The sequence below is a fragment of the Dinoponera quadriceps genome, unplaced genomic scaffold (assembly GCF_001313825.1).
Source record: "Dinoponera quadriceps isolate SergipeBrazil2010 unplaced genomic scaffold, ASM131382v1 scaffold616, whole genome shotgun sequence".
Taxonomy (NCBI): domain Eukaryota; kingdom Metazoa; phylum Arthropoda; class Insecta; order Hymenoptera; family Formicidae; genus Dinoponera; species Dinoponera quadriceps.
This window is the reverse complement of record NW_014555184.1, coordinates 264909-277981: the sequence shown is the minus strand read 5'-3', so window position 1 is coordinate 277981 and position 13073 is coordinate 264909. Positions and strand designations below refer to the sequence as shown.

At 45.2% G+C, this 13073-nt stretch overlaps 2 protein-coding genes across 4 annotated transcripts; both read left to right on the top strand.

The window, feature by feature from the left end:
• The first annotated feature begins 213 nt into the window (after nucleotides 1–213).
• On the top strand, nucleotides 214–4239 carry LOC106743255 (transducin beta-like protein 3). The gene is made up of 15 exons (XM_014616906.1): nucleotides 214–445; nucleotides 543–594; nucleotides 658–865; nucleotides 950–1118; nucleotides 1194–1364; nucleotides 1439–1617; nucleotides 1712–1911; nucleotides 1982–2185; nucleotides 2274–2463; nucleotides 2546–2673; nucleotides 2764–2922; nucleotides 3005–3170; nucleotides 3260–3484; nucleotides 3727–3854; nucleotides 4007–4239. Exons 1-15 carry the CDS (start codon nucleotides 420–422, stop codon nucleotides 4187–4189), a joined length of 2388 nt encoding a protein of 795 aa, XP_014472392.1. The 5' UTR covers nucleotides 214–419; the 3' UTR covers nucleotides 4190–4239.
• An 82-nt stretch (nucleotides 4240–4321) lies between these two features.
• LOC106743259 (glycine receptor subunit alpha-3-like) lies at nucleotides 4322–12727 on the top strand. 3 transcript variants are annotated; one of them, XM_014616911.1, is made up of 9 exons: nucleotides 4322–5052; nucleotides 8139–8322; nucleotides 8902–9131; nucleotides 9586–9668; nucleotides 9743–9898; nucleotides 10040–10195; nucleotides 10270–10435; nucleotides 10731–10917; nucleotides 11088–12727. In XM_014616911.1, exons 1-9 carry the CDS (start codon nucleotides 4973–4975, stop codon nucleotides 11349–11351), a joined length of 1506 nt encoding a protein of 501 aa, XP_014472397.1. In that variant the 5' UTR covers nucleotides 4322–4972; the 3' UTR covers nucleotides 11352–12727. The 3 variants fall into 3 exon arrangements, with proteins under 3 accessions (XP_014472397.1, XP_014472398.1, XP_014472399.1); XM_014616912.1 differs by lacking the exon at nucleotides 4322–5052 and adding an exon at nucleotides 5735–6741; XM_014616913.1 differs by lacking the exon at nucleotides 4322–5052 and adding an exon at nucleotides 6752–7937.
• The last annotated feature ends 346 nt before the right edge of the window (nucleotides 12728–13073 follow it).

Here is a 13073-nt window from a genome sequence, read left to right as displayed (position 1 = left end):
GTCGGGCTACATTTGGTGAATTATTAGCCCCGGTCTATAATAGGTGCTTTAAACTTTAAGAAATTGACCAATCTCAATCATTGTTCTTTTTATATTCGACTTTATAAATGCATCAATCAGAATGTAGCATTCCTAGTATATTACTAGATTGCACCACAGCACGCGCTGCGTGCTGTTGGCTTTACCTCCGTTTCAGTGCATTAGTGCAGATGAGAAAGGTGTAACTAGTGCAGATGAGAGAAATTCGAACATGTGTGGTGTCTGGTCACTTGTCAGATGTTATTAGACGGAGAGGAACATGTGCTCAGCAGAAGGCATTGTTATCGAGAGTTATAACCTATTTAGCGGAAAAACGAATAGGCCGACATAGTCGAGATAATAATTTTGTTTCCCTTTTGTATATTAGTTAATTAAAAAAAATGAACAAAGCTTATCTCAAGGAAGTGTAAGTATTGTTTTATATTTATATTTTACTATGTCGCAAAAATATCTTCATTATTTTAATATTTTATATTAACAATTGTTACGCGTTATACATACAGATTCGAAGCAGAAAGCAAACATAGAGCGTTCTATACTGGTGGGAATGTACAAGTAAGTGTTTGTTTATATATTGGCATTATTTGTTGCATGTACAACATTATTTTTGCGTTATAGTGGACATCAGATGGAAAGAATTTATTGTGCGAAAATGGTGGCACTGTATCCGTATTGTCCCTTGATCAGGGTTCTGTGATATTGTCATTAGGTCAAGCAAAAGCCAATCAAGAAGAAGACACAATACAAACCTTTATTCTTGATGAACGTGATATAAATATAATCACTCATCATAAAAGTGGATTGTTCAAAATGTGGGATTGGACAAGTAATAATTTTTATTCAACTCTACTTTTCTTCTTAATGTTTTTGATTAATCGTTACTTAAATTTTATTTATATCACTGTTACAGATAATAAACTACTAAAATTATGGAAATCTATCCATAAAGGACCTGTAGTACAATTAGCCCTTATGAATTTTGCTATGGCATCTGGAGGCATTGATGGTACCATTAGATTGTGGGATTTGCTGAACCATGCCTGCACACATAATCTCAAAGGAATTCAAGGAGTAATCAGGTGTGTATATAACATGAGATATACTACAAATTTCATAATGTTTACGAGGATTAATACAACTTTGTTCTTATTTAGTATACTGAAATTTCACCCAGATGCCAAGAGAAAACTGCTTTTTGGTGCTGGTGATGATACAAAAATTCATGCTTGGGATATCACTAGTGGAAAAGAAAAAGTTACATTTTCCGGTCACTTTAGTAAAGTTACATCTCTCAACTTTCACGAAGATGGAAATTATTTAGTGAGGTAATAAGAAAGCTTCGAGAAATTTTGCATCATATAAAGTAATTTATGAAAATAGCAAATATATATACTTGTAGCTCAGGAAGAGATAGAGTGCTTATTTTGTGGGACATATCGTCGGGAACATCGGTACGTGTCGTACCAGTATATGAAGGAATAGAAGGATCGTTTATAATAAATGCTAAGACTCCTCTACCAGTATCTCTTCAATCACACAACACCGATGACATATATGTTGCCTCAGCTGGTGAAAAAGGTATGCCGACTATTTAAAGTTAGCGATTTACTCTTCGATTGTATCGATATACAGGTAACAGAGAGATACATAATTTAATATGAAAACTTCCCAGGTGTTGTAAAAATCTGGGAGATGAAGACGGGTAAAGAGGTTTACGAGCAGAAAAATTCCTTGGTACCGGTGGCTAAAGAGGGAGGAGGCTTATCGATTACACATTTACTCTACAATGAACACTGCAATGATTTTGCAGTAGTATCTGCCGATCATAATATAATTATCCACTCGTTAAAGTCGTTCGAATGCAAGAAGCAGGTTGGTTTATACTCACCTGATTCTATAGAATAATCTCGTATAATGCTGATTTTCACCCGAATCGTTGTAGTTGGTGGGCTATATGGATGAGATACTGGACGTTGTGTATCTCGGGGCGAATGACACCCACGTAGCACTGGCAACCAACAGTTGCGACATCAAGCTCTACGATATCGCGTCCATGAATTGTCGACTGTTGTGCGGCCATACCGACATCGTCTTGGCCCTCGCTACGACTCAGGCAAATGCGAATCTGCTCATCTCTTCGGCCAAGGTATATGTCTATATTAATAACACCGATAAAACTTGTATGTGTGTGCGTGTGTGTGTGTGTGTTATATATACGTACATATTATTTACAGGATAACAGTGTTCGCGTATGGCTGCTGGATGACAAAATGACAAATGTGTCTTGCATCGGACGCGCTGTTAGACACACAGCATCGGTCGGCTCCATCGCCATATCTCAGATGTCGACCAAGTTCTTCGTCTCCATCAGTCAGGATTCCTGCCTGAAATTGTGGGAACTGTCCGACGAACTTGAATCACACGGTGAGCCGGGATCTCGCAATTTCTCAGAACAGAATACAAAATGATGGTAATAGCATCGACGCGTTGTTTTTTTTCTTCATAGTTACAGGCCAAGAGTTGCCGTTGAATGTAAGTCACACGGTGTTGGCGCATCCGAGGGACATCAACTGCGTAACTGTCTCGCCGAACGACAGACTGATCGCTACAGCGTCGCAGGACAAGACCGCTAAGGTAACGATCGACTAATTTTCTCATGCATGCGGGTAATTTCTAAGATCACGGCGTCCTACAAGAATCCCGTACGAATAACTGTGTCCACAGCTGTGGTCTGCCGAGGACTTGCAGTTGCTCGGAGTGTTTCACGGTCATCGGAGAGGTGTGTGGTGCGTCCGATTTTCCCCGGTTGACCAAGTGCTCTTGACAACGTCCGCCGATTGCACGATGAAACTGTGGTCCTTGAGCGAACTCAATTGTCTGAAGGTATTTCCCGAGATACGAGTCGTTTCCTGTACGCTCGTTAAAATAACTCTAAAATAACTTTGCCGTTGTTGTTGACGCGTAGACATTGGAGGGACACGAATCCTCGGTGCTCAGAGGGGAGTTCTTGTCGCGCGGCATGCAGCTGATCACGGCGGGTGGCGACGGCCTTCTGAAACTATGGAATATCAAAACGTCCGAATGCGTGTCCACTTTTGATCAACACGAGAGTCGCATTTGGACCCTCGCGGGTGAGCTTATTTTTCTTACGCGTGCCTATGATAGCTTATATATCCGATGATAACATGCATACAGTATATGTATCGGTATGCCCGTACAGTTACTAAGGATCAGAAACACATTATAAGCGGAGGCAACGACTCGTTGCTGGTGATTTGGAGAGACGTGACCGAAGAGAAGAGAACGCAAGCCGTGAAGAAGCAGGAGCAGCTCGCGTTCAAGGAACAGTTGTTGAGGAATTTGCTGGACAGCGGACACCTCGATTCCGCGTTGGAATTGGCGCTACAATTGGAACAGCCGTATCGAGTTTTCAAGGTTGCAGAAGGTATGACCGCATAGTTGCTTGTGATCACACATTGACTTTCAGAGTCGGGTATTAATTATTTAGTTAAGTTGAAAAGTGAACAAGTTAATAATTTTTAACTTGGTTAATTTTAAATGAGTTAACTTTAATATTAACTTTTAACTCAGTTAAAAATGAAAATTAACTTACTCAATCCCGGACCAATGATATGTCCGTATACCCGGTATGACGTTGATTTTTACGTATACTTTTATATGTAACAGCTTTATTAAAGGAAGGAAATGACCATCTCCTGAATACGATCAACGCATTAGACGCTGATTTCAAGGCATTGTTACTCAGATACGCAGTTACGTGGAATACAAACAGTCGAAATTCACATGCCGCGCAGGTATCACACTACATTTAATAAGAATCAAAGTTATTCTCTCCCTCTCCCTTTCATTCTTTCTCTGTCTCTGATTGATTTAGAAAAATCTTCGACACAAAAATATATCCGGCAGCATCCTTATCTTCAGTCTTTAATCTGATTATCATTTTTAGGTGATTATAAGTGGCTTAATGACGGAGATAGGCGCTGGAAAGCTGCACCCGTCGGGTTTGTCTTCAGCTCTAGAGGCCGCGATACCTTACACTGACAGGCACTTTAAAAGGTTGACAAAACTTTTACAAGACCTCCACTTATTAACATACACCACCAATCGTATGAAGCCCGACATCGTGTGAATTGATACGTATATTTTTATAAATAAACAGTACAAATTTCCGCTTTCGTATGTTTGCTCATTATTCATCGTAGGTACGTCGATTGATCTTACTAGATCGTCGGGTCCGAATCCCGCAATTTCGCGCGATATGTCTTAATTTTATGCCCCTCCGTGCTAGAAACTCGATTGAATCTCGATTGTGCAACAGATGAAACGATAATTCGATAATGCGAAATGGAAAATGCGAGGAGAGAGCGCGAGTCAAAGGCGGAGAGAACAAGAGTGCACGTGAGCGTACAATCGCGTGTCACGATAAAGCTTACAAGTTCACAGAGATAAAAGAAATTTCTTATTACACCGAAACGTGTGCGTGTGAATCACGGATCATTATGCAGGGTACGTAGGCATTGTCACAACGACGAGCAAACAATTACGCATGATGCATTCCGGGAAACGAGTCCGTTTGTAATGATATCTGATACGCGAAGTCGGGAACGATCGGAACCACTGTATGTCGGCGTGCTGCTGCTGCAAATTTCACTACGAGGCGCGATACAACGTCTACAACGTTGTTAAGCCTTAAGCATATACCGAGTGTGTGCGTTACCAGCTTGATGACACACACCTGCACGGGGTGTGTAGGTGTGTGCGTTCGGGCAAAGCTGGAGGAGCAAAGCACGAGTGGGAGCGCAAGGTTTGGTCGGCGTCTGGTTTCCGGCAAATTTGCTCGCTCGGCCTCAAGGAAGGATCAGTCGGAACCTATTAGTGGTACAGCTAAGTGACGAAGGAAAGAGAGCTTAGAATGACTCTCGGGAGAGGTGTCTTACTTTTGGCGCTCTTTGTTCTTCACCTGTCATGGTCACCGTTGTCCGCGATCAAGCTGTAAGTCGGTCCCTTCTTTCTATGTTACAAAAAAGAGAAATAAAAAAGCGAGGAGGAACGTGTCACGCCGGTAACCGGAGGGAACGAACGAGCGTGCGACTCGATGTGGGCCGATTTTCCGAGATTGGACGAGAGCGATAAAAGTAACGTACATTGTTGAAAAGATACACATCTATCTCGCGATCTCGACTAACTCGAGAGCGTGAAAACGACGAGATGCGCTTGCGATTTTTTTCCCTACTGATTAATTCAAACGATACACCTGTCGACCGCGCGTTCGACGCCGCAGCGTGACAGGATCTTCATAAATATTCCGAGCGTTTCGCACTTTTGCCCGCAGGATTTTATCTCACCGACGATTATTTACCGTTCGCATGGAATAATCTTTCCCGGTGACATCACGCTGTGTGTTGGCGCGATGTTCATGAAGAAGAAAAAAAAAGAAAGAAGGGAGAAACACACGCTTCTCATAAATTTCGCGAAACCACAAGTCCGCTTGCGCCGCGGCGCACGCCGTCGACTCGCTTTCCGTCGTTGTTCGCTCGAAGGGTCTCGCAGACCGCGAAGTAACGGGATCACGGGACGGACACAGGAAAGAAAGAAACAATAAAAAGACATGTTAATGTCATTCAATCTTTATCCTCGTCTCCTGCGAATAATATCTTTTACGTAAAAGGAAGGAGAGACCGGCGAACGCGCGGCCGCACGCGCTTGAGTAAATTGAGGAATCGTGTGTCAAGGTGTCTGTATGTGTATGTGAGTACGGTAAAATTGACTTAATTATTATTTCCAGCCTTGGTAAAATTTTATGGCTGCTTTCGCGAACTTATTAGCGCGTAACATTTGACCTTCGGGGTCCTCGTAAATATGAGCATTACGGTATTAATGAATTGGAGAAACGCCGTAAATTATCTCGGATCGCGCTTCTTCTTCTTTTTTCTGTTTCGCGCGTCGTACGTAACGCGTAACGCAAAAATGGCTCGTCTCTCTCTCTCTCTTCTTCTTGCGCGAAACAGCGCCGTAACTTCGGGCGAGAGTGACAACCGTTCGACAAGAGCCGTTTAACGATTGTGCCTCGCTAGTTAAACTACTATCGTTTATAGTCGTGTGCACGCGCGAGAGCCCGCCGCGAGTTTTCGACGGCGCGACGAATGCGCCGAATCCGCGGATACACCTGTCCAAATAACGCACAACAGCGTACACATTTTAATTTTTGCCTCGTCGATCATCTCTCTCCTCTCTCTCTCTCTCTCTCTCTCTCATTGCGTCTTATCATTATCGCGCTCGTTTGCTCAGTGACGTTTTGCTGTCGTGTTCTTAACTAAGAAGTCACAAAATTGTAATTGGTAGTGTAAACGAGGCTAATCGAGCGGAAATCCAGGAAAAATAGTTCGCGCAACACGCGAGAATTAGTTACGTTTATGCAACGGCACCCTCGATGAGAAGAATCGACGAGCAGGAGTATCTCTCGGTATCTCCGGAGTAGCTGTGCGGGGAGAAAAATCTCAGTCCCCGCGAGCGAATAGGAAGCAGATGGAAAACTCGGTGGCGAGAAATGAAAAAGTCAATGACGAAAGAGAGAGAGAGAGAGAGAGAGAGATATCTTTGTTATCACGACTGAAAACATTCGCGTGAATCGATTATGCTGTATCACGCTCTCATGATGTACAATCAATTAGGAATTAAAAGGCAAGTAAGAATCAAATACGGTCGTTATGTACGAATACATATTTTTAACGATAAAAATAATATATAGTAAGTATGTATAACGAATGATTGGAAAATAGAAATTAGACAAGTAAGAGCCAAGCACGGCGGTGTTATATGCGAATATATATTTTTAATTATACATGTTTTTATCACAAAAAGCTTTAACTCTTGTTTGCTTATTCTAATTTCCAATGATTCGTGTGAATATTCCAGCTGTGTTGAAACTCTGTCGAGACAACCGAGAGCGAGTGACTGAGTGGAGAGATTTTCCACAGGAAGAACCTGCAACCGAATTTTCGTCCGGTCCTCAGGCAACGGAGAACTCGGTCGAACCGACGGAATTTCTCCGTGGCGGAAAAACCCCTCGCAAAATCCCGTCCCGACACATAAACTATCGCGCACGTCCGGTGCAAATGTTTATTGCACGACGCGGTTTGTGTCACATGACACGGTTAATAACGTCACGCTCAGGAGTTTAATCCTAATCTCGACGAGCACACACAATTCCGCGGACGGAGATGTATAAATACGCGTATCTTACATAAACAGGATATTTGGCGAGAATTATTCGGCGTTGTAAATTCAAGTAGCACACAGCGAGATAAGAACTTAATACAGTCGGCGTTCTTTTGTGGTGGCGTTTACGACGAGAGAGAAAGAGAGAGAGAGAGAGAAGCACGTGCGCGTAAATGCTCCCTTGCAAAAATATAATCAGTCAGGCGAGCGACGCGAAAACAAATTTTTACATAACCGTCTCGCCAGAATTAGACGCACGATTCTTTCTCCTTCTCTCTCTCTCTCTCTCTCTCTCTCCTCCCACTTCCCCTCCCCCGCTCCACCCCGCAGCTCTCGAGAGCTGATTTCTCTACCTCGTTCTAATTGGAGCGAGTCGCGACGAAATTACAAATTCTCGCCTCGCGAGATCGCATGTTTACGCCGGTTACGTTCGGTCGGTGCAATTAGTTTTTCGCAAAACGTTTATTTATAACGTCGAGCGCCGTCAACTTGTCATTTACATTAAAACAATGAGCTAATGAACATACATCGGAAAACACACGTGTAACGAGAGAGAGACGAGGTGTGGAATATTAATTCGCGGATGGCCCCTTTGTTGAAAGCCAGATATTATCGCGGCCGCTCGCTCGCGAAGTCTGTCGTTACAGTTTCTCGATTACGTATGTACGCCAAACTTGTGTTTGAATTCTTCACAAAACTCGCGCACTTCCTACCGCCACTTTCCTACCTTTCCCACCACTCCCGGGGAAGGGGGACTTCGTGGGGTCGGCAGGAAGTGCGCGACTTGCGCGGTAATCTCGAGATCGAGCCCGCGCCCAGAGAAATATCGCGTAGAAGGCACGCCCTATGTTTTGTTGCAGATCGGGAGATTGTCCGTCGTTCAGTAGCTCCATGACACAGACGGAACTCCTGCAGGAATTGGCGAACGAGTGCCGTTACGACAAGATGGTCAGACCGCCAGGGGTGACGAACACCACCGACCCGATCAAAATCTACACCAGAGCGTTCATTTACACGATCAAGTCCAACATGGCGAAAACTCTGGTACCCCTTCCCCCACTCTTACTTGAACACGGAGAAGAGTTTCTTCGAATTGAATATATGGGCCGGTTCAATGTAAAACGATGTGATTTAATCTGAAATAATATTGCTCGAATGAAAATGTTTCATCAGAGTAAGCCGTATTTTTTGATAGAGAAATAGTGATATTATTTACAGGAAGAAATATTTGGTTTTCGGTAAGAAAACAATTCATTTCGTTACACATTAAATATTGTCCCACTGAAGCAAAGACGTTTATAGCTAGTATTTTTCTAACATAATGTCACTTCTTTCAAATAACACACTACTTGTGACAACCATTGTAACATATTTGAATGAAAATACAAGAGAAATGTGTCACTTGACGCGAAGATATTTATCGCTTGAGAAACTAAACGATCCTGTTTGTCGAATCAACCATTCGTTCGTCTGTTCTACTTTAAAAGACAAATTTGTTTCAAGTAAAGAAGTTTCATTGAATCCAAAGGAATGTTTTTCTCCGTGCACCTGTAGACTCGCAGATAAATGATTAGTAAGTATCGTCGGGCTCGGTAATAAAGAGAGTGTGCAATCGCGTTGCAGCAATTCGACGTGCACCTGATGCTGCAGTTCCGATATCTGGACAAACGGCTGAAATTCTCGGACATAGCGCCTTATTTGACTCAGATATACGGCGGACAGTCAGCCCACGACCTGATCTGGACCCCGACTGTGTATGTCGCGAACGAGCGCACCTCGGCCGTGATGGGGAACGGTGTGAAAGACCTGCTCATCTCCATCGATCCTCACGGCATGGTCATGTTGAACACAAGGTATTCAGTTGACGGTGTACAGCACAACCACGGTTATCGTAACTATTCCGATTTAGATTTAGTTGCAATAACTATAAAACGGCTATAAAATTATCGAACTGTACGTATTAATTAATTCTGCACACGAAACTCGTGTAGTTGTCACTATATTTTTCTCGGAATGATTGTGCATTTCGATCGGAAAAACGTGGCGTATTTTTGCAGCAACAGATACGTTTTAAAATCGATCGAGGTGTTGCGACCTTCTTCCCATTGACCGCTGTTCTTGATCTTGACGGAAGTCAAGACCTGCCGAAGCGCAATAGAAATCGATTGTTTCTTATTCCCGCTTTTCCTGCTCATATTTGCCCGTCTCATTTTAATGCGAATCTCGCGAAAGAGCCACGCCAACAACGCGGCGGATCATCGATCGCACGACGTGTGTGCGGTTCGTGAGCGTTCGTTTGAATTTCAGGCTGGAGGCCACCCTGAACTGCGGCCTTCGACTGGAGAAGTTTCCGTTCGACGTGCAGGAGTGCCCGCTGGTCTTCGAGAGCTGTCAGTAGGCTGTACATTACGTTACGTTCGCTGTGTCGCATGGATTGAACGAGGGATGCATTTCTTCCCCACAGGGACCCACAACGTGAACGAGATGGTGCTGGACTGGGACGAGGAGGCGATCGTTATCGCGGACGACCTGTACCTGACGGAGTACAAGCTCGTGGACGCGTGGGTCAACAGCTCCGGGATATTCTACACCTCGTCGCAGTTCCATTACGGACATTTCGGTAAAGCTCGATCGATAAGAATAATCCCGATGAGAATGACGATGACTGATTTTACTGGAAAAAAAAAAAATTAAAAGAATGAAGAAAGGAGGATGACACGCGCGACATAATATCTCTCATTAACCATGATGACGATTGCAGCCGGCAATTTCAGCTCGATAAATATTACGTTTAAACTGGCCCGTGAAATGGGATTCTTCATGATGGATTATTACGTTCCGTCCATATTAATCGTGGTGCTCTCTTGGGTGTCCTTTTGGTTGCATGTGGACGCGAGCGCGCCACGAATAGTTTTGGGTAATACATCCGCGCACGCATATTTCGCGTCGTTGCCGCATGTGTTGAAAACATGAACGAGATTTCACTTTCAGGAACGAACACCATCCTGACGTTCATGACGCTCGCGTCGAAAGTGGAGAATTCCCTGCCGAAGGTCTCCTACATAAAGGCCAGCGAGATTTGGTTCTTGGGCTGCACGATATTTTTATTCGCGGCGATGGTCGAGTTCGCCTTCGTCAACACCATATACAGGAGGAAGTATGTAATTCGAAAAATAACTGACCATTTGAGAGCTGATATATATAACTTCGTTTCGAATAACTTTTATTATTAGGTGCTTGCAAAAGTTCGTATGATATTAAAACCATCTGTGACCTTACGAACTTTTGCAAGCACCCAATATTTAAGTAGTGAAATAAAAATAAATGTGTGGAGGCGTAATTTCGCTTGATGTGTATAAAATTTATGAGTGACCCTCTCGGCGAGATCGCCGAAAATACGGCGTTAACAATACGTCCTCAAAGATAACGCTGCGGCGTATTCGTGAATGCAGAAAGAACGTGCCTCTGAAGAAGGTGAACAGCAAGTACATCCTCAAGTCGACTCTGACGCCGCGTCTGGCGAGGAAACAGTTCCAGAAAAACACGAGCGGACTGGAACGGTCGCGGTCGTGGTCGTCGTTGGACAACGCGAACGGCAGCGACCAGGACTTCACGAGTCAGAATTATCTTACCGTGCACGTGAGTCGTCCCGAATAATTCGGCTATGCTATTACGCGAACCTACGATACCGTGAACTACGCGAGGTGATTCTCTCTCCGGAGGGGAGAGCCGATCAGTTTCTCGTTGATCGTTCGGCGATCAATCGCTACGGAATCGCTCGACGTTATTTTCCTCGCTACGTTTTTCAGAGCTTCCCGAGCACCATCAACATCCCGTCGGTGAGAATAGAGGAGGACAAGGATCCGGACTGTTCGGTCGGCAGCATCACGACCATCGACAGCACCCCACCGTCCAAGCCCTTCCCGCGCAGGCCGACCCTCGCGAAGCTGCACAACTTCACGACGATGACGCCGCAGGAGATCGCTCAGTGGATCGACAGGCGCAGTAGAATAGTGTTCCCCGTATCGTTCATCATATTTAACGTTCTCTATTGGTCATTTATATGGATATAAAAACGCGTGTGCGCGTCGCGCCGAAACCTCTACGTCGAGAGCACGCGCGCTGTGTAGGGGGAGGACGAAGCGCTGGCGGATAATGAGATGATCGTACAAAGTAGGATAGCGCGGAGTTGCACGCGACGTAGCCATATTATTCATCGGTGTCATAATTTATACAGAATCCTTCGTCGGGGGAGATCGTCGGTGTTACGTTTACCGACGTCGACGCAGATACGCGCCTCGCGCCGACGACGGGCTGATGACGTCACCTTCTTTAATCGGACTTCAATCGCATCGACCCACGAATTCCAAGTAACGGGAGTAACTCGTAGTCCAAGTATTCGACGACGACGATGACGACTGCGTTTTCCCGCCGCCCTCGATAACGTGTCCCCTACACAGCCGCATGCGTGACGGGCGCATGAGATATCGGGGCAGGATCAATCTTAAAGAGATACGATCGGCGGAGCGCGCGCGACTTTACGAGAGAACGGATATTCGAGAAACTACGTGGAGGACGGGCCGACGGCTGAAGGTCATTTTCGGCCGCACGAAGGACTGGGGAGGCGGGCGACTCACGTGTGTCACGCAATTTTCTCACAATGGAATTCCGCCCCTTCTTCCCACCCGCGGCTTGAACACACCCGTGCTGCATTATTGATGTTAATTAATCGGCGAGTCTTACGCGCGAATCCGAAATAGCAGGCGTCTTTACACTCACCGGATCGCTCTTTCCGATTTCGCGACACGCTCGAACCCCCCCCCCCCCTCCCGCCGTCGAACATCAATGTCGATACATCGAATGTTTATCGAGGACGAGGCTCGCTGTTATATTAATTCGCGTTACGTCAATAAACTGAGCTCTGTCATATAATTTAATGCAGCGTCATACACACATACACACACACACATACGCGTACACCATCCACCGCGCAACGCTCGCGAGTCTTTATCAGCGACACACGCTCATTATTATTTCCGCTCGGGGATTCTGCCGGTGCAATCAATAATCCATAGCGCGCTGGTATTTGGAGGTCAGAAGTAACAATCCTTTTTTCCACCGCATAATGCTCGTTTAATGTTCCCCGTTCCAAATATCGATCGGCGATATCTGACCGGTCTAGCGGTGCTGACCTCGTGCTTAACTGTGTCCAGCATTGATTACTTTCGCCGGTAGAAAATGATAGTGGGACGGATAACCGCTTGCAGGATAAGCGAGCACGGCTCCGTCCGTTGTTGTCCGTTTAACGAGTAATCGCGCTCTTAAGAAGTTCTTTTCCGCAGGTGGCATTTTCGCAACTGCCGTTTGGCGCGATAAATAAAAGAACAAACGAGGCGATGTCGGTGTGCTCGAAAAGTCCGGTTCCATCCTGTCCTCGCGGCGATCCCAAAATAATCTCCCCCTATTTCGAGCTTTCCCGAACTCTCTGATTATCACGTTGAGTTCTCGCTCGACCATCGTCGCTGATTCTCGAATTTTCGTCAGGCAAACCGGGCGAGAAGGATTCCCGAAAGACCGTCCGGGAAATGTACGACGTTCTTTCCAGCGTTTGCTGAGAGAAGTCTTTGGGAAGTCGGCGCCGTTGTGGATACAGTCGCCGTGGGAAACTTTCTCGCGGAGCCTCATCGCGTGACGTCTCATTGATAATAATTAATAACGCGATCGGCGGATCGCAGAGCGCATTCGAGGGTATTAATCGGCATCGCGTTAAACCGTCGACGTCGCGCGCGAATACA